This window comes from Macaca mulatta, chromosome 8 (assembly GCF_049350105.2).
Source record: "Macaca mulatta isolate MMU2019108-1 chromosome 8, T2T-MMU8v2.0, whole genome shotgun sequence".
NCBI lineage: Eukaryota > Metazoa > Chordata > Mammalia > Primates > Cercopithecidae > Macaca > Macaca mulatta.
The window spans coordinates 32941212-32965796 of NC_133413.1; the positions used below are offsets into that span (position 1 = coordinate 32941212).

The 24585-nt window shown below is 35.4% G+C and overlaps 1 protein-coding gene across 30 annotated transcripts in view; it reads left to right on the forward strand.

The window, feature by feature from the left end:
• The window catches only part of WRN (WRN RecQ like helicase), a 139268-nt gene extending 116206 nt beyond the window's left edge, over positions 1–23062 (forward strand). For 11 of the 30 annotated variants that reach the window (XM_015145130.3, XM_015145133.3, XM_028852543.2 and 8 more), the window contains 4 exons: positions 3923–4054; positions 6678–6840; positions 16333–16523; positions 22305–23062. In XM_015145130.3, the coding sequence (XP_015000616.3) occupies positions 3923–4054; positions 6678–6840; positions 16333–16523; positions 22305–22412 (594 nt within the window). In that variant the 3' untranslated portion in view covers positions 22413–23062. Of the gene's footprint in view, positions 1–370; positions 4055–6677; positions 6841–16332; positions 16524–17869; positions 17921–22304 lie in introns of all 30 variants that reach the window. The other 19 variants (XM_077943400.1, XM_077943403.1, XM_077943407.1 and 16 more) reach the window with 3 other exon arrangements.
• The last annotated feature ends 1523 nt before the right edge of the window (positions 23063–24585 follow it).

Sequence of the window (24585 nt, forward strand, 5' to 3'; positions counted from 1 at the left end):
ACATTCAAATATGGTAGTTGGAAATTAAAGCTGGAAAGTTATCCTTGCTATGAGTTGGTCAGGAGCTCAGCCACTTGCTTTTGGTTTAGCATATTCTCTAATCTCCCTCCCCTTCCAGTAATGCTGTCTTTTGATAGTACATGGATTTCATATTATTCTCTTCAGTTTTAATAGTGTTTCCTTCATATCCTTTTATTATTGCCTGTTCTGCCATAAGTGACCATTTCCAGAAAGATCATTTGGGATTTTCTCTAAACTCCACGTAGCAGACTCTATGATGTATACTCTGCAGAAGGTGAGGCAGTGGGGAATAGAGGGCAGACTACTGGACTTGGAGTCTCAGAATCAGGACTTTAATTTTTCCTTACAGTTGTTCACCTGGTGAACCTGAACATATCCTTTGATTTCCTTGGGTCTCCATTTCCTCAACTACACAATGGAAATGACATTTCCTCCCCCACATCCGGGAAACAACAGATGACATTAGAAAAATAGAAGACATGGGATAAGTATAAAACATTGAAAGAGTTAAATACATTCAAGACAATATTAAGGGATTATTTTTTACTTCCAAGAAGCTCCTGGAAGCTTTGGGCAGGCACAGTTGGATCCTACTTTAGAAAAATCTTTCTCTAACTATAAGTAGAAAACCCTTCTGCTTTTCGAATGTAGCATTTCCCTCTTTTGATATAGAATGTCTTTGGCAACTTTAAATTTTCTTTTTCATACTGTTATATAAGACATCATGTGAAAATTCTTATTTCTTACTGAGTTTTTGGAAATAAAATGATAATGTCTTAATGGTTTGGGAAGAATATCATACCTACCAGTGGTGATTGAGTAAGTTCCCTCTCTTTGGACACTTGACAGTAGTATCTTCTTTCATGATTAGTGATATTATTGAATAATGAATGAATGATTTCTCCTAACTCCCCTTCAGGAGAGGAAACTGAAGTAGGGGAAAAGGTAAATTCCTCAAGGGATGGGTATAAAACCTTTATGAACCTTCTGGATAGAGAAGATGACTGCTAATTTCTGTGATTAGAAATTATACTTGGGTTATTCTGCAAATTGAAATCATTTATTTTTTGAAATGTCAATTTTAATGTTTATTAAGCAAGTTTTGTTATTCATGAGTTTCATTAGCCTTTAATATATTTTTTAAATTTTGAAGTAAAATTTCTTGCTGTCACAATACACATTAAAAATTACAAATATGACACATATATTAAGTGCATTAAGATGTCCATTTAGGAAAAATATGCTAAAATATTTTTATATAAATACATTTTTTTGAGAATTTTGAGAATTTATGGAACAAAGTAATGATACAATCCACAAATGTACAATTAAAGGGTTTAGGGATATCCAAAATACTTGGCAAAGTAATCTGAAATAATACTCTTAGGAAGGAAGGGCTACAATGTGATTCTAGTAAACAAAAATCTAATCAAATCATACTCTAGTCCCAGCTACTTGGGAAGGTGAAGCAGGAGAATGGCATGAAGCCGGGAGGCGGAGATTACAGTGAGCCGAGATTGTGCCACTGCACTCCAGCCTGGGTGACAGAGTGAGATTCCGTGTCAAAAAAAATAAAAAAGACTGTATGAACATATATGGCGTAAATATGTACAAATATTATTTATTTAAAAAAAATCCAGGGGTAAGGGCAGAGTAGTTAGAAAATACCTGAGGGTGTTCATGAAATAAGATTGGCTATGAATGACAGTTGCTGAAACTGGGTGATGCCCGTCTTACTCTCTCGACTTGTGTTATATGTTTGATATATCCCACAATAAACCTTAAAAAAAAAAGATGAGTGGTCAGTTATAGGAAGATATAATAGAAAAGACAATAAGGACAAAAGTTGGCAAAGCTTACCTAAGCACTCTTTAGATAAAAAGACATTTTCGCTAACTAGATTTGAATATTATAGTTTGATTGGCAAGGAGAATGCCTCAACTTAATCTTTGTTAAGAGACTACTTAAGGCACTATCAGAAGTTCCCTTATGGCGAGGTGCAATCCCTTGTGCCTGTAATTCCAGCACTTTGGCAGGCCAAGGCAGGCAGGCTGCCTGAGGCCAGGAATTAGAAAACAACCTGGGCAACATGGCGAGACCCCACCTCTACAAAAACAATTTTTTAAAATTAGCCAGGCATGGTGGTGTTATCCTGTAATCCCAGCTACTTAGGATGCTTAGGCAGGAGGATTGCTTGAGCCCGGGGATTTGAGGCTGCAGTGAGCCATCATTGTGCCACAATACTCCAACTTGAGTGATAGGAAAAAAAAAAAGGTGTCTTTGTTATATTCTCAAACTTTCAGGTGAGCTGGCTTCCTATATAACTCTTCTATAGGACAGAACATACTGGTTGGGGCAAGTGAAACTGTCCAGTTGTATGGCTCATAAGTTAATGAATTTGTTTTCTAGTGTATACACTGATATTTATACACACATACACATAAAACCAAGTTCAACAGATGGGTAGTGCAACTCTACTCCCCAAAACCCAACTACCCTGTAATAAGACACATTAGACTTTTGAGATTGCATGGATGAGGACTGAAATGCTGGCCTAGACCATGGCGTTGCCATAGTGGGGTGACCAGTCTGAAGAGCCAACAATGCTTCCTCAGTAAATACATATTTTGTCTTGATAGGATTTCTACAGATTGCAAAATGCAGCTATTCTGAAACTGTAAAAGAGAAACAGAAGCATGTAACACCTGGGAGTGTTTTATTAGACCCACCATATGCTCAGAACATGAAATCTCCGCTGCTAGGGTTATTTGATTGAAACTGTCTTTTGTGTTGATGTGAGAGTTTAGCTCTGAGATTCTTCCCCATGTAAAATGTAATCCCCCAAAAGGTTTGGCAAGCACGTTTTATTGCCTTGGGTCAGATAATTCAAATTCTAACATTAGACATCATCTATATAGCATGTAAAAAGTAAAAGAGAAATATTTATGTTTCTCACCAAACAGTAAATTAATACTCAACTAATAAATTTCTTAAACTCCCTAATAACACAGTATGGAAACAAAAAATGAACTTCTTTCCAAAAGAAAAGTTCATAGATACGTTTCCTCATATATGTATACATAATATAGTGGACCACATGATAAATAACCTTATAAAAATGATACCAATAGCATTCATCAAGAGACGAGGCACTTCTTTAAATTATTAATTTAGTTTGTTACAGGTTTTATTATGGCTATAGTATGTTGTTTTAATCTACCTTATATGTGTAGTTAAAAAAAAAAGTTGTCCATCTCTTTACCTTTATTTCAGCCTTTAAAAAGATTCCATTATTTTTTTATTAATCTTGTTTTTCAGTCGTTCCCCATTTTTTCTTTTAAACATTTCTTAAGGAACCATATTTAAGATTTTATAGAATACTTAGATTTCTAGTTGGGGTGTATCATTTAGAATTAGATATGCAGAGAGAGTGTTATGATATATTTCCTTATGATGTATTAGTGGTTATAGTACCTAAAATTGAATAGTGATTCTGTTTGTTTGTTCGTTCGTTCGTTCATTCATTCATTCATTCATTCATTCATTCATTCATTCATTCATTATTCACTTCCAGGGATTGGGGACTTACTTAAAGACAGAGTGGTTCCCATTATACTTCCTTTTTTAGTCCTGCTTATTGGTTAAAGAGAAGACTAGGAAATGTTTGTTATTACAAATATTTTGTTAAAAATTAAATTTGTGTGCTCTAGCATTGTTTTACTTTTTTAAATCAATACGTTAAAAATCCAACTTCTTTTTGAGCTCCCTATAAAAAGGGAATTATTTGTTGCTTATAGGTTTAACTTGTGTTTATTTTTTTCTTAATGGCTAATGATCATATTTATATTCTATTGTTATATTGATATTATTGATCATTTGTGCTACATTTAAAATTCTGTAGACAGACCTCTTTTCAAGTACAGAACCTCAAGAAGAACAGAAGATGAGTCTGGTAGCAAAAAATAAAATATGCACACTTTCACAGTCTATGGCCATCACATACTCTTTATTCCAAGAAAAGAAGATGCCTTTGGTAAGTGTGACTTTCAAGTTACAGGGAATTTTTTTAGTTTATTTAAACTTGTGTTTTATCAGCTGTTTAGTATTAAAGCTCTGACTTGGGATAATTTCCTCCAACTCTACAATAAATCTCAGTTTAATTTTAAAAGAGAACGTTTTCTTTTTCTGTTAAGCCTCCCTGTTAAGTAATAGCAGCAAGTTTAGTTTGGCCATGAATATCTTCTAGAGGTTGTATCGGGGTACTGATAAACACATTTATAGCTCAGGGATACTGCCTCAGCCATATTTTAAAATGGGACTAATAGTTTAAAAACTATAAATATTCACGGTGTTAAGAAACAACCTCAAGATGCATTAAGAAAAAGGAAGGTGCAAAACAGTGAGAAAAACAAACGTAAATGTATGTGTGTGCATATGCATGCTTATATAGTCACATATTCTTGTATGTGTACAAAAAATACATACTGGATCTCTGGAAGCATAGCCAAACAACTGGAAATAGGTTTTTAAAAACTTGCTTTTCATTCTATCTCTTCTAGTACTGTTTTGATGCTCTTTGAAAACAATCTAATTGCTGTAACAAATGACCATATGTAGGCCGGGTGTGGTGGCTCATGCCTGTAATCCCAGCACTTTGGGAGGCTGAGGCAAGCAGATCGTTTGAGGTCAGGGAATTGAGACCAGCTGGACAACATAGGGAGACCCTGTCTCTACTAAAAATACAAAAATTAGCCAGGCGTAGTGACACGTGCCTGTAATCCCAGATACTTAGGAGGCTGAGACACGGGAATCGCATGAATCCAGGAGGCAGAGGTTGCAAGGTTGTAGTGAGCTGAGATTGCACCACTGCATTCCATCCTGGGCGACCAAACAAGCCTTGGTCTCCAAAAAAAAAAAAAAAAAAAAAAAAGACCATATGTAATGTTTCTTCATTGATCTAAGATAAATCTTTAAGGCTGCTGAGGTTTTTTTGTATACAAAATGGAGAGTAAGTTTTTAATGGAATGTGACAAAATGAGACTTACAGGTAAGTTTAATTTGAATTCTCATCCTCTTGACATTTAGTTGATTTGTAACAACAGATATGGTCCAATGCCTGCTTTTCTATTGTCTCTGGTTCCATCCACTAGTGCCTGTATCACACACCTTTTGTTCAGGTTTTATCATTTAAAATAAATAAGAATAAACAGTCCATAACTTATCTTACTTACTGAATAAATGTTTTAATTTGACAGTCATGTTTCTTAAAGTTCCTTACAAAAACCATTGCCCAAGAAACCAAATAATTCCATTATACTATTTTTGAAATAGAACACATAATGGGAATTTTAAGTTCAATTTCTTATGTAAATAATAACTTCTATGTACATGTTAAAAATGCCTGTATATACCTAATTTGACCATGTATGTATAGTAGAAATGAAAACAGTTACTAAGAAAATTTGGTATTGGCTCCAAATTTTCCGAATAAAGTGTATTCTAATGCTCAGTTGTAATACAGGATTTCATGTATTAGTGTGTGTATTCATGGTTAAAAATGTGAAGACTGTTATATCTTCATTTGTGGCTTTTGGTATTATTTGGTTGTATTTTATTGTGTGATATGGTGGTATAATTATTCTTACCTCCCAGGAGTCTGAGAGAGTCTTGCCAGTTAACCACAGAATTAAACATGCTTAGGACTAATTAATCAGGAGCAATACTACAATTAGTTGGAGGTAATTTGAAACCTGCTATCAAATAACCCTGATGTTATGCACACATGGTGCACACTTTTCTAGTAGACATTTAATGAAAGTAATTTAAAACCTCCCTTTGAAGGATGAAAAACTTTGCCTTAAATGCTGTATTCTGTGAAAGTGTCAACATTCATGCAAATACAGTCTAAATTCAGACTTTGAAAATGTATTGAAAGAGAGGATCATGAAATAAGTTAGAGCTGAGTGACTAAGCTTTCTGGGTGTTTAAAAGAATGTTTTACCTAATAAGTATCTGAAATGTATTTGCAGCCACATTTGTTTAAAGAACCATATAAATATGTAGCACTGTTCATGTGAAGTTCAATGGTAGGAAAATGCTGACACCCCTTGTGGAACTGTGGTTATTATTATTTTATGAATAGAGCCAATTTCAAACACCTATTAGAGTCTTCTCAGGAACCTTTTATAGAATGCATCTGGAGCCTTATGTTATCGCTAAGCATTTTAGGATTTGTCTTCTTGGAAATTCGTGTAACCAAACCATCACGTGTTATTTCAAGTGTATAGAGTATTGGGTTACAGTTTACTGTGTTTTCAGAAGGTCGTAACAACTGTTAGACTTACAGAGAATGACTTCTCTGCCACTAATGGTTTTCTAAAGTGAATAGAGAGGGACGAGGATTGAATTCTTCGATAAAGCTGGGTGATTTTGTTTTATTCAATACAGTTTAATAAGTATAAAAAGTAGAACCTATGGAGAACTATAATGGGGGTAGTTTTAAAGAAATTCTGAAAATGAAAAGTTTAAGTAAAGGTTTAGTTCATTGTTTATTTCACACTGAGCATTTACTACCTGAATGTTTTGGACATTTTCTTTCCATGAGTAGAGTGGACACTTTTAAAATTCACTGGGTTCTTTTGCTGTTCTTTCTCTAGAAGAGCATAGCTGAGAGCAGGATTCTGCCTCTCATGACGATTGGCATGCACTTATCCCAAGCGGTGAAAGCTGGCTGCCCCCTTGATTTGGAGCGAGCAGGCCTGACTCCAGAGGTTCAGAAGATTATTGCTGATGTTATCCGAAACCCTCCCATCAACTCAGGTGAGAAGCATGGCCTGCCTCTGCACCCTTAATGACTTGACGAAGTAAACAAGCAATCTACTAATATTTTTCACTTTTAACAGCACTAATCCTTTATGCTATTATGAAAACCTTTTGTGATTCTTTTTCTTGTTTTAGGAAAACAGTCTTTCTTCCCATTATCACTCAGAGGAAAATATACTGAGAAATTCTTTTGTTTTGTTTGTTTTTTTGAGACAGAGTCTTGCTCTGTTGCCTAGGCTGGAGTGCAGTGGTGTGATCTTGGCTCACTGCAACCTCCACCTCCTGGGTTCAAGCGATTCTCTTGCCTCAGCCTCCTGAATAGCTGGGACTACAGGCGCATGCCACCATGCCTAGCTATTTTTGTATCTTTTGATAGAGTCAGGGTTTTCCATGTTGGCCAGGCAGATCTCGAACTCCTGACCTCAGATGATCCGCCCACCTCAGCCTCCCAAAGTGCTGGGATTACAGGTGTGAGCCATGGCACCTGGCCAATACACTGAGAAATTTTTATTTTCCTTTTCAGCTTAAGGTTACACCTTCCCTGCCATCCAAAACAGTGCTTTCATTTTTTCTAATTTCTACCTCATCACTTGCAAAAACCATATTTTTCTCCACATTCATTCCCAGTAGCTTCCTGACTCCTAGTTCTTCCCTAAACCTTTCTGAGTCCTTGTCATTGGTTTCACTTGAGTAGCCTTTCTAATCAACACAGTCATTGGTGTCAGTTACTGTGACATGGAAGGGACAGACCAAGTTCTGTGGGCTGCTGTGTAGAAGGATTTCCTGTCACTTTGCTGCAGAACCTCAGCTGTGCTGCAGAGAGCAAGCCCCTTTGCTTGCCTTGTAGAAATATTTTAAATTATTATCTTTTTTTTTTTTTTGGTAACAGAAATAAATAGGAGATACGTTAGAGGATTTTCTCTCCTAGATGTGTAAATACAAACTTGGGGTCTTATAACTCAATAAATCTGATAAATTTCTTTAGACTGTTAGGATAGAGCAGTGGCCATCCCAAAAGCCTCATCTCCAAAGCTGCAGTGCAGATACTTTTTACTACCTTGAAGTTTTTCCCACTTGTGAACAACTTGTGAATAATTCCCCCTGAGAATTTGGAAAATCACTCTCTGAAAGCACAGTCAATACTGTGCTTAAATAGATCTGAGCAAAAATAAGTCACTTAGAAGACAGGATTATTTCTAGGCTTGAGCATGACTTGACTGAAGGTCTAAAGAACGAACACCTCCTTCACTTCCATTGATCACGGTGGATGCACAGGGAAAGGAAAGACACGGAGCCAAGTTGGAGTAGTGCTCATCTAAGTTCCAGGGATGCGGGGGAGTGGCCAGGGGACTTCAAGTATAGTACATAAATAACCTGTTTATAAGTTATGTCAATGTCATGTTTGAAATAGAAAACCAAATACTGCATGTTCTTTCTTATAAGCAGGAGCTAAAGTTGGTGCATATGGATATAAAAATGAGAACAGGCTGGGTGTGGTGGCTTGTGTCATAATCCCAGCACTTCGGGATACCTAGATGGAAGGATTCCTTGAGCTCAGGAGTTCAAGACCAGCCTGAGCAACATAGTGTGACCCCCATCTCTACAAAAAATAAGAAAATTAGCCAGACGTGGTGGTGTATACCTATAGTCCCAGCTACTCGGGAGACTGAAGCAGGAGGAGTGCTTGAGCTCAGGAGTTTGAGGTTACAATGAGCTGTGATCATGCCACTGCGCTCCAGCGTGAGTGACAGAGTGAGAACCTGTCTCAAAAAGAAAAAAAAAAAAAAAAGTAACAGTAGACACTGGGGACTACTGAGGGGAGGGAAGGAACAATGGTTGAAAAGGTGGGAAGGGACAGTGGTTGAAAAACTGCATGTTGGGTACTATGCTCACTATCTGGGTGATGGGATCAATTGTACCTCAAACCTCAGCATCCTGCAATATACGAATGTAACAAACCTGCCCATGTACTACCTGAATCTAAAGTAAAAGTTATAATTTTAAAAAATTATGATAAAATCAGAAAATAAAGGTCTGAGATGGAAAATTAAAAGACCAAAGCCACCCATAAGCACAATAAATCCCTTCCCCCCAAAAATTATATATATAAAAAAGATATTGCGCCAGGCGTGGTGGTTCACACCTGTAATCCCAGCACTTTGGGAGGCTGAGACGGGCAGATGACTTGAGGTCAGGAGTTCAAGACCAGCCTGGCCAACATGGTGAAACCCTGTCTCTACTAAAAATACAAAAATTAGCCAGCAGTGTTGGCACGTGCCTGTAATCCCAGCTACAGGAGACTGAGGCAGGAGAATCGCTTGAACCAGGGAGGCGGAGGTTGCAGTGAGCCAAGATCGTGCCACTGCACTTCAGCCTGAGTGACAGAGTGAGACTCTCTCAAAAAAAAAAAAAAAGATCTTGCACCCTGACAAGTTCTAGTTTGTGCAGGAATGCTAGAATGACTCAAGATTGGAAAAATCTTTAAATGTTACCACAATAAGGGTAAAAGGAGAAAAATTACCTAATGTCATCTGAACAAGAAGAAATGAAAGACATTAAAAATTGGGAAAAATTTATATTTGAGGAATACTCTTAACAACGAATTCTGCTTATATATCACTTCCTAGTTTTCTGATAACTTCCCATGCAGATGTGTATGTAAGGAATGGATGTAGTCATGCTAATCTGAGTATTTATCTATGTGATACTTATGAATTAACCATGTAAGTTAATAAGTTAGCATTTCAGGGTTAAATTAGCCAAATCCTGAGCTAAGCTGTAAAACATCCAAGGTAGGTTAGAGAGGCATCTTATGAGAAAGCTGGCCAACTTTCCTGGTCACCTTCTGATCTTCCTAACTTCAGAAATCAAGGCAGAGAGAGGAAAATAGTAACTACTTTGTAGGATTAGATTTATGGTTGTCGAAACCTCTGTTTCTCCAGTGCAGAATGAGATAGCGTTTTAGAGAAAGCCAAAGACTCAAATGTCTTCTTCATGCTTATAGTCTGGAATTTTTTTTCCTTTAGAAATGTACTGTCTCTCAGGACTTAAAGCAATTTGCATCTTTCGATGAGATGTTGAGTAGTAGGCTGAGCAGTAGGTTGAGTATTCTCTGAAAGAATTTGTGCAGGCCGGGCACGGTGGCTTACGCCTGTAATCCCAGCACTTTGGGAAGACGAGACAGGCAGGTCACTGAGGTCAAGAGTTAGAGACGAGCCTGACCAACATGGTGAAACCCCGTTTCTACTAAAAATACCAAAATTAGCTGGGCTTGGTGGCACACACCTGTAATCCCAGCTACTTGGGAGGCTGAGGCAGGAGAATCGCTTGAACCCCCCTGGGAGGTGGAGGAGGTTGTAGTGAGCCGAGATTGCCTCATTGTACTACAGTCTGGACAACAGGGTGAGACTCTGTCTCAAAAAAAAAAGAAGAAAAGAATTTGTGCAGTTCCCTCCGCCAACCTTTTTTTTTTTTTCTATTGGCATTTCTGCTATTATTTAGCTGCCTTCTTTATATCCTGAAACTTACAGGTGGTGTTGGTCTAGTCTGTAAGAGCAAAGGCTTTGGTAATAGACAGATCTGTATTTAGACCTTGGCTCTAGCATTTCATTGTTATGTGGCCTCCATCAAGTGATCCAATTTCCCTAATCCTCAATTTCCTCATCTCTAAGACAGGGAGAATTAATATTGCCTCTCTTATAGAATTGTGAGAAATATAGTCATGCGTTGCTTGATGATGGGGATGAATTCTGAGAAATGTGTTGTTAGGCGATTTCATCTTATGGGAACCTCACAGAGTGGACTTAATCTTAGATGGTGTAGCCTACGACACATCTAGGCTGTATGGTATAGCTCCTGTCTTCAAATCTGTACAGCATGTGACTTTAGTGAATACTGTAGGCAATTATAACACAGTGGTATTTGTGCATATAAACATAGTGAAACATAGAAAAGGCCCAGTAGAAATACAGTGTAACAGATTTTTTTAAAAAGGCCAGGCATGGTGGCTCACACTTGTAATCCCAGTACTTTGGGAGGCCGAGGTGGGCGGATCACCTGAGGTCAGGAGTTCAAGACCAGCCTGGCCAACATGGTGAAACCCCGTCTCTACTAAAAATACAAAAATTAGCCAGGCGTGGTGGTAGGTGCCTGTAATCCCAGCTACTTGGGAGGCTGAGGCAGGAGAATTGCTTGAACCCAGGAGGTGGAGGTTGCAGTGAGCCAAGATTGTGCCACTGCACTCCAAACTGGGAGACAGAGTGAGACTCTGTCTCAAAAAAAATATACAAAAGGGTACATCTGTATAGGGCACTTACGGCGAATGGAGCTTGCACCCTGGGAGTTGCTCTGTGTGAGTCAGTGAGTGAGTGGTGAGTGAATGTGAAGACCTAGGACTGTGCACTGCTGTAGACTTTATAAACCCTGTGCACTTAGGCCACACTCACCCCTCTGATACGAATCTATCTGTATAATGTACCTTCATATGTACCCTTGAAACTAAAATAAAAGTTAAAAAAATTTTCTTCTTTCACCAATAATAAATTAACCTTAGCTTACTGTAATGATTTTTCTTTATGAATTAAAATCTTTTTACTCTTTTGTAATAACACTTAGCTTAAAATACAAACATATTGTACAGCTGTACAAATATATTTTCTTTATATCCTTCTTCTCTAAGCTTTTTTCTGTTTTTGATTTTGTTAAATTCGTTTTTACTTTTCACATTTTTTTTTTTGTTAAAAACCAAGACACAAACCCACACATTAGACTAGGCCTACATGGGCTCAGGATCATCAGTCTCACTGTCTTCCACCTCCACATCTTGTCCCACCAGAAGGTCTTCAGGGGCAGTCACATGCATGGGGCTGTCATCTCCTATGATAACAATGCCTTCTTCTGGATACCTCCAGAAGGGCCTACTTGTTTTACGATGAACTTCTAAAAAATATTTATAAAGTGTATAATATAGCAAACACATAAACATAGTAACATAGTCATTTGTTATCATTTTTAAGTATTATGTACTGTATATACTAGACTTTTACACAGCGGGCAGCAAAGTGAGTTTGTTTACACCATTACCACCACAAACACATGGGTGATGCTTTGCATTGTGATGTTATGATGGCTATGATGTCACTAGGTGATAGGAACTTTTCAGCTGTGTGATAATCTAATGGATACTTGTTCCTGTTGGCTGCCCATGGTTGACTGAAACATCATTATGTGGTGTATGACTTTAAATTAGATACTGTTCAGAAAGCTTTGGCACACTGGTAATAGCAAATGGTGGTGGTGAATATGATGATGATGATGATGACTGAAGACACAGATGGTAAAGTTTTATGGTGTCTTAAATATACCCTTTAAATATGATTATTTGTATAGTTTGCCATTTTTAATAGGCACTTAAGAATACATGAACTTAATAAGTATATAAGAAAGAATGTTCCCCAATATGTATTTTATAGAGACATACAATTTAAGAACTCAAACCGGTTGTAATGGTGTGTGTGTGTGTGTGTGCACGCACGCATGTGTGCTCATTCGCACTAAAGAATTCTTGGGCATATATTCCTGAATGTCCTAAATGGACATTCTAACATCACTTCATTATGGGCAGAGGGAAATGGTAAAGGAAAATTTCATATTATATTATTCAGCCACGTATTGACAACATCTGTTTTATTTGCCCATGGTAAAGAATTGAAGCACTGTTAATTTGCTTTCTAAATCATGTAGGCACAAAGTTATGGAACTTTAGATTTAGGGAAACCATTACACTTTCCCTTTCCTATCCCACCCTGTTTTGGAGATAAGGAATGTGAGGCCTAGAGAGTTATAAAACTGTTTTAATACCATGTCTAAGATTAATGACTGAACAAGTTTCTCTTTTTACTCATGTTAAAGTTGTATTGCCAGTTAACTTAAAGGAAAGAAATACGTAATTTCTAATCCTGATATAGGATATGGGTATATAAACTCGATGAGTGAAACAAATTAACTTATTTATAATCAGTTTCATATCTTTATTTATTGAGTGTCTTTACCCCTTACCATATCTAGTACCCTCTACATTCTAAGATTTGCAATTTCCATTTTTGATGTTAGATAACTTTTTAAAGTAAGAAATATTAAAATCAAGCAGAATATAATGGTGAAAAATTCTTAAGATATACTTACTAAAAACTTATTGTTCTGTTAATACACTGTCTGTAGGTTGCACATATAATATGAAAAAGTATGTTTTTGTAGCCTACTTTTAAATCTAGAATAGAGGAGGTTAAGAAGGTTGTGATAACCATGAGCTTTTTTTTTTTTTTTTTTTTTGAGACAAGGTCTCACTCTGTTGCCCAGGCTGGAGTGCAGTGGCACAATCATAGCTTACTACACCCTTGAACTCCTGGACTCAAGCAAGCCTTCCACTTCAGCCTTCCAAGTAGCTGGGACCACACCTGGCTAATTTTCAAATATTTTTTGTAGAGGTGGGGTCTCACTACATTGCCCAGCCTAGTCTTGAACCCCTTAGTCTCAAGTGATCCTCCCACCTCAGCCTGCCTAAGTGCTGGGATTACAGGTGTGAGCCACTGAGCCCAGCCCTCTTTTATTTCTTTTGATAGTACACTCAATCATTAAACTATCATTTATGGATGTGAGATTGTGCTTTTGGATTCTTGTTTTTTCTTTATAAAATACCTTTTGTTCTCTTACTGGAGAAAACATTGTTGGATTATAAATGATAATAAGGAATGAGGATATACATACTATAATAATGATTCAGACATGCTATTTTCATATTTTATTTAACTGTTGCCATGCCACAATAATTTAGAGTTTTAAAGAACGAGTTTGATTAAATCTAAACTTTGTACAATCCTGAATTGAGAAGTTTCCTGTATTTTATTATGACACAATCTTTACCTAAAAATAGAGTAATTATGAATTGAGAAAACATAGCTATTAATTTCATACTCTTATTTGTTAAGTAGGTTTTGTCTGGAAAACTGTTCATATTTAAAGGAGCTTTGTACCTTTGTATTCTTTTCGTTTGTCCTTGTTTATATAATTTTAAACTCTGTTTATGGATTTGGGATTCGAACTATGCTTAATAATAAATTAAGGCATTGAATGAGGTACCTAGATAGTATTTTGATTAATTTTATTCTCCCATTCTTAATGTGCATGTAACTGGAAAATTAAGAGTGGCTTCCAAGGGATCTACTACAGAAGTAAGGGTAATATGATCTCTTTGAAAACACTGAAGGCGTGTAGCCAGTGTTGTCATGAATTCTGCGGTAGATATTTTCAGCACTTATTTACATGGGAAGTTAGAGCAGAATGAGATGCACCTGTAAAGCTAAATGCCACTTATTTGCATATGTATAAAATGCAGGATGAATTTACCATAGAAATATAAAGGGTACTTGTAGAAATGTATTAGAAAAATATATGAATTTTTAAATTATATCTAGAAATTAACCTTATACATTTAACTTTAAATCATTAATAGTGGTTTAACACCATAAGCGGATGTTTATGCATCATCATTTTATGAACAAAAGACATTCTAATTTTAGAAATAAAGTGATTCAAAAGTGAATGAAATATCTTATTTTTTCTTTTAAAATTAATTTGTTTAGCCCATTACACGATAATAGCTCAAGCTTGTGTGATTTTTCCCTAAAAACTTGGTTTATAAATGTCACATTTATAGTATGAAGAAATTAATCATCCATAGTTTATTTATCTAATTTCTAAATACCCATGGAAGAAAATGAATTTAATGCAATGTAGTGGTATATTACTTGGTTTTGAGTGTGGGAAAATTTATATGGTCTTTCTAAAACAGCACTATCAGTAGAAATATAATGCGAGCTACATATGCAATTTTACATTTTCTAGTAGCCACATTTTAAAAAGTAAATGGATGCAATTTATTTCGATAATATAATTTAGTCTACTATATTTAAAATTTTATCATTTCAACATGTAATCAATCTGAAAATTATTAATGAGATATTTTATGTACTTTTTTCTGTAATAAGCCTTTGTAATCAGGTATGTACTTTATATATACAACATATCTTCTGATGCTAAATTTTAACTGGAAATACTTGATCTGTGTTTAGCTTTTGTAAAATTTACCGTTGAACAAAGTGGACTAATGTGCCCAAGGTGTTCCAAACGTATTTTAAAATTTGAAGACAAATAAAAGGGAACTCAAAGTAAATTTGGATACACACATACAACAGAATACTCCTCAGCCATTAAAAAATGATGAAATAGTAAAATTGGGGGAATTTTGACATTATTAGGATGATATAATGATCAAGGGACAAATACAATTTTAGTTTGGTTGAGAGATAAGATAGTCACGTTGCTGATTTTACTATGTATAGAGGTGATCTTTTCCTTTTTAAGATTTTGAAACTTTAATTAGTTAACCCACTGACCTAGTTTATATTAGCTGCCTAACTTTCTCTTCCTGTTTTTTGTTTTATTTTGTTTTGTTTTTTGCTTTTTAAACTGCAGTGTTTTGAGGAGTCTTGGAGTAGCAAGCTAATCTTTAGAAGAAAGGAAAATATAAACCTGAAAACTAATAATTTAAAGAACGTCTTTTCAGGTTGTCATTTGAAAAATACTTGGTTTCTGATCACTGATTTGAGTTGGGTGTCAAATGTTGGATATGTTTTGTAAATTAGGTGAAGGTGAATGGGTAGGTTCTAAACTGCTTGGGTTTACCGCACTCTGGAGCATTGCAGAAAAACGTGATGTTGGAAGGAAGTGCTGAAACATAATTATTGGCTTGCCTATAGGAGGGTGCTACATAATTTTAGAAGGTGTCAAGAAATTGACACAGTCTGAATTAGTTCTGTTGAGTTGCAAAAAAATGTAAAGTTTCTTGATTCTGAAAATAAGAAATATGTTCCCAGAAATCTCATCTAGTTAATGTGCATTTAAAATCATTTATGTCTCTTGTTATTACAGTAATAGCCATTGAAAGAATCCTTTTTATTAGAATCTTATTTACAAGTACGATTAGCTTCTACTTAAAGAATAAATCATTATTATACTTGATCTTAGGCAAAAGGCCAGCAAGTGATCAGAATAAATTATTTTAAGAGAAATCTAATTATAATTGGTATTTGGAATTGGAAACACAATTTCCTTTAGAGCAATTCTATGAATGGTTGTTTTGACTCTCATGGCAGCCCACAAAAGACAGTTTGAAACACAATTTATGCGGTGTCAATAGTACTGACCTGACTTTGGACCTTGGAGGCAGGGGCTTCAGGTGATAGTGATACCCGAGTGGAGTTTTTACTCCATTTCCGTTCCCTAAGGCTATAGGCATTTGAAAGAGGAAACTTCTTTGGCAACCCTCCTCCTTCCTTTCTACAGAATATTTCACTATTTCTAGCTGATACGTTTTCTAAAATGTTCTCTGTAATTTATTTTGAAATGGAGTTTTTTTTTTATCTTTTACAGATATGAGTAAAATTAACCTAATCAGAATGTTAGTTCCTGAAAACATTGACACATACCTTATCCACATGGCAATTGCGATCCTTAAACATGGTACTGACAGCAGACTTCAGCCTTCATGTGATGTCAACAAAAGGAGATATTTTCCCAGTTCTGAAGAGATCTCTTCAAGTTCTAAGAGAAGCAAGGAAGAAGTAGGCATCAATACCAAGCTGTTAATTATATAGAGAATTTTCATATAGTGTCAGTTTCTTCAATTTGCATATCCTAGTACTAGAATGCTGTATTTTTTGAACTGTTATGAATTCTGATATGATTACTTTCTCTATGGGCCACATTTCCTTTACTTTTCATAAATATGATCTGAGAAAAGTGATTTTTTAAAAACAGACAGTTAAAGGGATGTTTAGTCCATCTGTTTAGCTTACTGTGTAGAATGTCAGCTTAAATTTTACCTGTACCTCATATTGACCATATAGCCTGGAAAAATCTTCCTTTTGGATGTATAGTTAATGAATTTAAGCATATGGCAGTTTATGTAGTTAATGAAAGTGAAAACAAATTGTGTTATAAATACCTCCCAGACTGGTTTATTATCATTCTGTCATTCATCATCGTCTGTTACTATGATATGAATATCTGAGGTACAAGAATTACTGTTGCTTGTGGCTCTCAGCATTTCCTAGTGCTTTTGCATGATCATAGATAGATTACAAATTTAGTATTATGTTAGATGGTATGTTTTATTAAAATCAAATGCTTCAAAAATAATTGCTCTTTGTATGGCATGAGATAAATAGCAATCAGAGAGTATTATTTAGTAATATGACTCTTAAATAATGGCATAAATTTAAAAATTTGACCTTCGGTATCTTCCAGGTCTAAAATTACATGACTCCATTATAAATGTTTTTGAAATGATTAACTAAAAAATTGTTTAAATTCTTAGTTGGTAAATTCAATGTGGCAGTAGGTGGTGGTGATTATTTGTATTAGAGAATTAGGAATTACACTTTAGTTCTAAGGTAATCTTTATAGGCTGTTTGGCAATTAAACTGCTACTTTTTTGAATTGCTTAAAAATAAGGGGAGCTGGTCTTTTTAAATTCTGTACTTGAGTTAAATCTATATAGAGTCATGTCCTAGATAATCTAATGAAACTTAATTAGTTGGAAATCTTTATATTGTTCATAACTGAACTAGCTGTAAGAGGAACATTAAAGAAAACATATTTTGGGTGGAGGTAATGAAATTTAGCTTCTAATGCTCAGCCTTCTGTTTCTGTAATCTATACCAAATGCCTAAGACCCTCTTATTTTTTCCCAGCTTCAACCTGTCAATACAGGAAAAGGTGTAACTTACTATTTTTCCTCAATATAGAAGCACATTTGTAGTAAAATTTTAACTATATATTGCCATTTTTGCTTTTCTCCTATTTCAGTAACATTACATGTCAACAAGAGAATGGGGGATATTGTGGGGGTTTGGGTGGGAAGAAATTTTACTAAACTTACTGGATTCTAAAAGGTCTACCTTATTTGGCCCCTTTTTCCCATTTAGGGGAACAACAGTGTTGGGGCTGGGAAGTAGAGGTGAGTGAGTCATCCAAAGCATCTGTCTTCATCAGCCTCCCTTTATGAAAAGCTGATTTCTGTAGAGTGTTGGAGGCCTACTTTCAGACTCTGTCATATGTTAACGTTCATCTTCTCTACTGACCTGATTTATATCCCTTAGTCTGTTTCATTTATAATTATGAGGCTTCTGACAAAGGATAAAGTCATTAGAACAAATTCTTTTTATTAGTTGACGTATTGTTATGTTTACATCTCTTCTGTTTGCTATTAAGATAGAAGCTCAATCATGTCTTTGTTTAACAGAAAGATGATGTCTTGGCATTGATAATTCGGATTCAATATCCATAGGTACATGGTGGATTCTTTAAATATTTAGTATTCTTTTATTTTTGGAAAGTTTTCTTAAATGATAGTTTTTATAAAAATGTTCTATAAAGTTTTCTTAAATCATACTTTTTAGTATTTTGTTCCATTACTTTGTATTTCTTCTTCAGGAACTTCTGCTATACATGTATGTTGGATCTTCTTTACCCAGCTTCAATATTTGTCACTTTTCATGCATTCTTTTTATTTCTTCATTTCTCTTTAAATTTTTTTCTTCCTTTTCACCTTCTATTTCTCTTTTAACATAATTAGTTGTATTTATTTCTGTATTCCACATAGCTTTGTATTCACTTATTTTTAAATTATTTTTTAAAGGTTCTGGATTTAAAAATTCTTTGTTTATTTATATAGAGAGATATTATTTTATTTTAGTTTTACCAAAGGAGCAACCTTATTAACTGAAGACTTCTGTCATTTTTTTCTTTTATTTCTGATTCTTTCCTCAGTTTTCCCCCTCAGTTTTCCCCAGTTTTGAATTTTTCTAATTTTGATTTGTGACATCTTTTTGTGTTTTAGATAATTTTCCTAATGTTTTCCAGTTCATTTTGAAAGACTACAGTTTTATTCTGTATCTAAGCAAGTCTTTCTGGTGTCAAAGATTTGACCTTGATACTTTTCTTTTGCTCGTTTTCATATGAGATTAGTTTTCCTGTACTTTCAAAAGAAGGCATGGTTCAGGATGATTTTCCCAATTTCACATCTGTCTCTAATGTTTTTGTATAATGTCTAAAATATGGAAACTTGGTTTATGAAATCTACTCTGCCATTTTTATCTAGGCTTTGTCTCCCTTTAGTCTCTGTTGTACCTGTCCTGCTTGGTTTTGATTTAACCCCAGTGATTTCTCCTGAATGTGGAGCCTTCTCCTAGAAGGCAGCCTCGGCTAGTCCCAGGGTTCAGAGTAGCCAGCTGCGCTCTTCACCTAAGAGATCACTGTGGATTCGTTGTACTCGCTATTGGCTTGGACAAAAGCTCTCCCATTTTCAGATGCTATTATCAGATTAATCTCTCATTAATCTGTCTTCCCAGTGTTTGCCTGTGGGCTATCTTGGGGTTCTCTTGTTATTGGACACTGCTTGCCTCTGCTTTCTCCCGTACAGATGTCAGTACTGTGCAGGTCTTAATTGCTGTTGGTGGTTTGCCCCTACATTGTTACAATTTTAGTTTCCCAAGGACACCTTTACACTTGGTTTTATTGTAAATGTTGACAATGGATTTGGGGTTTTACTATCTACTTCTGTCTTAATTCTGGAATTCAGAAAGATTAAAAGCTCTGCTGCTGCTGCTGCCGCCACCGTCTTCCCAGTACCTCTCGTCCTGTGCCTTTTTTTTTCTTCTTATTTTTCCTGACTGTATAAGAGAGAATGTGTGACATTTCCTGCTTGATCACTGAGTTTGATTACAAATTAAGATACACAATATTTTATACAAATAGTTTTGTAGAATATTTATTTACAGATGCTGATTCACAGGTAAAATTGATTTATGAAAATAGTTTTCATGACAAATGCATCAGGCTTGGTAACTAAATATATGGATTGACCTTGTTTATAAATGAAATTAAATGTGAACGTAACTTACATATTTCTGTATTTGCTTCATCTGTATGTGCACATATAATCAGCAAATGAGTTGATGTTTCCTGTTCATAACTTAATGGTAATAGCTTGGTAACAGAGTTGGGAGTATTAAAAAGATGTAAAGAGGCCCTTAAAATTTTGTTGCTGGGAATTTTAGTAGTCTACTGAGGAAGGAAATAGACACTGGAAGACATTGTTTCTATTAGGTAACTTAGATCTCATACTGAACACTTCTTCAAATAATTTACTGTTGACACTCGAAAGACACACTCAGTGTAAGTATTTCCCCCTTTTTTCAATGAAATGAGATCATTATTACAATTCCACTATAAATGCTGATGATCATGTTTATAGAAATACAGAAGACTTGAAATGATATTAGCTACCAATTAATGAGTATGAAGAAGAAATTAGGATTTCGCTATTTTACATTTATTCTTATTTAACTCCAAATAATTCAGTGATGTTATGTACTATTATTTCCATTTCTCTGTGAAGACATTGAAGCTTAAGTAACATGCATAATAAGGTCATACATTTAGCAAGTGGCTCAATTAAAGTTCAAACCTGGTTCTGCCTGATTTCAAAGTCTATGCTACTCCATGGTATTAGGCTACATACAACATGACTTAGGGTTTCTTCCTCTGCTTTATTACTGTTCAGATGTCCTCCTCTTTTGGCAGAGTTGGAGAAAATTTTTGCAATCTATCCATCTGACAAAGGTCCAATATCCAGGATCTACAAGGAACCTAAACAAATTTACAAGAAAAAAAAAAAACATTAAAATGTGGGCAAAGGACTTGATCAGACACATCTCGAAAGAAGACATTTATGTAGCCAACAAACATGAAAAAAAGCTCAACATCACGGATCATTAGAAAAATGCAAAATGCCTTTTCTGTATGCCACCTTATATCCCCAATATTTATTATTTCTAAGTCATAGTATCTTACAGTGTGTATAAGTCTCATCCATTCTTTTGATTTTCTCTTCCCTGCTTGCAGTTGGGTACCTAGGAACAAAGTTGCAATCTTAGCCAGTTTTTTCTTTAGCCTTTGCTGATGTGTACAAAGCCCTTTTTTCTACCCTGGATTTTTTTTACTTAAGCTGGAACAGCTAAGTTTTTACCTTTTTTAAATATGAAGTTTCAGAGTGTTCTGCCAAGGATCTTTTGCTGTTTTCCTACTGTTAAATATTTCAAAGCCTTTTTTAAACATAGAAAATATAATCAAACATAGCAAGCAGCTGATGAACAATATCTAGATAGTCTTCATTCTTGAAATGGAATAAATGGTATTTTTGTATTTTAGGCTAACAGACACATTGTACCTTAGATAAGGCCAAACTTCTCATAAAATCTCTCAATTACTTTTATTAATAATAACCCCAAATTAACTCTGGATTCCAGGATGTACTCGTGATGGAATGATTTCTCTGTTATGTTATCCTGAGGATCTAGTACTCTGAGATAACACAAATGTATGCCACTGTAGGCTTATGAAACACTTACTTAAAATTATTTAATTCTTTTTCATGTGCAGATGGTATTGTACCCAAACACTACCTTTTTTGTTTGTTTGTTTTGTTTTTTGTTTTGTTTTGTTTTGTTTGAGACGGGGTCTTACGCAGCCCAGACTGGAGTGCAGTGGCATGACTATAGCTCACTGCAGCCTTGACCTCCTGGGCTCCAATAATCCTCCCAAAGTGTTGGGACTGCAGGCATGACCCACCTCACCCAGCCTTAAATTATTTTTTTTCAAGGATGTTTAACCTGAGGTTTAGAGGCTCTTTGACACGTGAGCTGCTGAAATGTGTGCGAAAGTGTGCACGTGTATATTTCTCTTTTTTTCTGGGAAGTGGATCTATAGTGATTCTCAGATGAGTCTATGAGACAAGAAACTTTTATTTTTTCCATTTATTTAGCAAATGTTTATTAAGCATACTATGCCTTGGCCACTCTACAGGGTGCTGATTGGACAAGTCTGTCTACCTCCCATTGTAGATGTTAGAAGCTATATTCTTTTCACATGCATAATATAACTCTTTGTGTATGTATACATGCCCAGGCATGTTCCTTCCTCAAAACATTAAATTCACCATTTTGGTCAACTCAAAGCAAGTACACCATGGGATATAGATCTGAAATAATGTCTAGATTTTTACTTACTGAATGAGGTGTCTTGAGTGTCTAAGACTATATGATGAGATGGCAAGTAATTGCCTAAAGAAATGATGTAGTAATTTTATATCTCTTATATTTATTTACTTTTTGATCCAGAAATAAATTATATAGATAACCACTAATTTGTTTTTTTTTTTTTTTTTTGGATGGAGGAGAAAGGATGGGTGTATATTCAGGAACCTATGTTACTTGTTTGCAACTAATACCCCTTCTCAGTAGTACAAAGATTTGATTTCTTTTTCTTTCTATTTCCTATAGACTTCATCTGCAGAGAGAAAGAGACGATTACCTATGTGGTTTGCCAAAGGAAGTCACACCAGCAAGAAATTAATGGACAAAACGAAAAGGGGAGGCCTTTTTAGTTAAGCTGGCAATTACCGGAACAATTATGTTTCTTGCTGTATTACAAGAGGAGAGTTATATTTTATTTCTGAAGAGTAAGGAATAGTATTTTGACTTAAAAATGATTCTGATTACAGAGTTCACTGTTTATTGAAGAACTAGCATCTTAAATCAGCCTTCCGCAATTCACGTAAAGTTTCTGGGTCTTCTGGGAGGCTACGTGAGTACATTACCTAACAATATTAAATTAGACTTCCTGTAAGATTGCTTTAAGAAACTGTTACTGTCCTATTTTCTAATCTCTTTATTAAAACAGTGTATTTGGAAAATGTTATGTGCTGTGATTTGATATAGACAACAGATTAGTAGTTACATGGTAATTATGTGATATAAAATACTCATATATTATCAAAATTCTGTTTTGTAAATGTAAGAAAGCATAGTTATTTTACAAATTGTCTTTACTATCTTTTGAAGAAGCTCTTAAACACATTGTTAAATGGTATTAGTTAACCAGGCCAGTGAAAATGAAACCACATTTTGGGTGCCATTAACTAGGGGAAAAAAATGTAAAAAAATGTAAAATGGATACCAATTGCACTAGGCAACTGTACATTTTGTATATACAATTTCTATTATTTTTCAAATAATAAAACAATGATTTTCACGCTGAATATTATAGATATATATTTTTTAGCTTTCATTTACTTAATTACTTTAAGTACCTTTATTTTTCAAGGATGTCAGAATTTGATTCTAATCTCTCTTATGTAGCACACGTGACTTAATTTAAAACCTGTACTGTGACACAGAGTTGGGCAAACTATGGTTATTTAACTTTAAGCAGTTCACTATACATTTCAAAGCCTTTGATTGGCTTTTTTGTAAATAAAAATATCTTGTTAAGAAACAAATATATCTGTCATAGAAGAACTAGAAAATCCAGGGAAGTGAGAAAAATGAAAATAAAAATCATTCATAATTTTACTAGTAGCTAATCACAGTCAACCTCTTTTGTGTATCCCACCAGACTTTTTTATATTCACTTGTTTTTAGGTAAAATATAAAAGTCTCGTATATTCCCATTTTTCTGCATTCCATTACCAGAAGGTAGTGGCGCCTATTAAATATGTGATATGTAGTTCTCCAGCCATGGCTTCTGCATTTGCATGCTGTTGTGTGTGCATCTGCAGTACCCTGTGAATATCCTGTGTGATGGAGTAGCAAGTACGCACAGACACATCTGCTGCATGCCTAGGTACGAGGCTGTCTCCAGGAGAAGCACTTGTTTATTTGAGTTGCCAATTGAATTTGCTGCTTTTTTTTCATGGAATGCCATTTTCACTGAAAAGAATGACGAAAAACGATGATTGGTTATTTAGATTTGGATGTTTGGCAGACATTTTCTCAAAATTGAACTAAGATGGCCTCTTCACGGAAAACAACTGATGGTATTTGTTGTGCCAATGATAAAATTGGAGATTTCTAGCAAAATGTATGATTTTGGAAAAGTTGTATTCCTCCACTGGAAGCTTGACAGCTTTCCTTAACATAAAGACTTCTCTCTGTCTTTCTCTCTCTCTCCCCTCCTCACCCTGCCCCCTCTGTCTGTCTCTCTTTCTTTCTTATCCTCCCACCTCAGCCTCTGAGTAGCTGAAACTACAGGTGCATACCACCATGGCCTGCTAATTTTTTCTTTTTATGTTTTGTAGAGATGAGGTCTCTAGGTTGCCCAGGCTGGTCTTGAACTCCTGGCCTCAAGCAGTCCTCCTGCCTCAGTCTCCCATAATAGTGGGATTACAGGTGTGAGCCATCATGCACAGTCTTACATAAAACCTTTTCTAATGAGATGGATAGTAATTAACAAATGTGAGTTTTTGATATTATGTAAATATTTTTTTCTGTGTTTAGAAGATCCTTATAACTCAGTGAATCAGCATGTTCTGGATGACTAATATGTGATGTTAAGAAATCATGACTGAGACCGTGCGCGGTCGTTCACGTCTGTAATCCTAGCACTTTGGGAGGCTGAGGCGGACGGATCATGAGGTCAGGAGATCGAGACCACCCTGGCCAACATGGTGAAACCCTGTCTCTACTAAAAATACAAAAATTAGCTGGGTGTATTGGTACACGCCTGAAATCCCAGCTACTTGGGAGGCTGAGGCAGGAGAATTGCTTGAACCCAGAAGGCGGA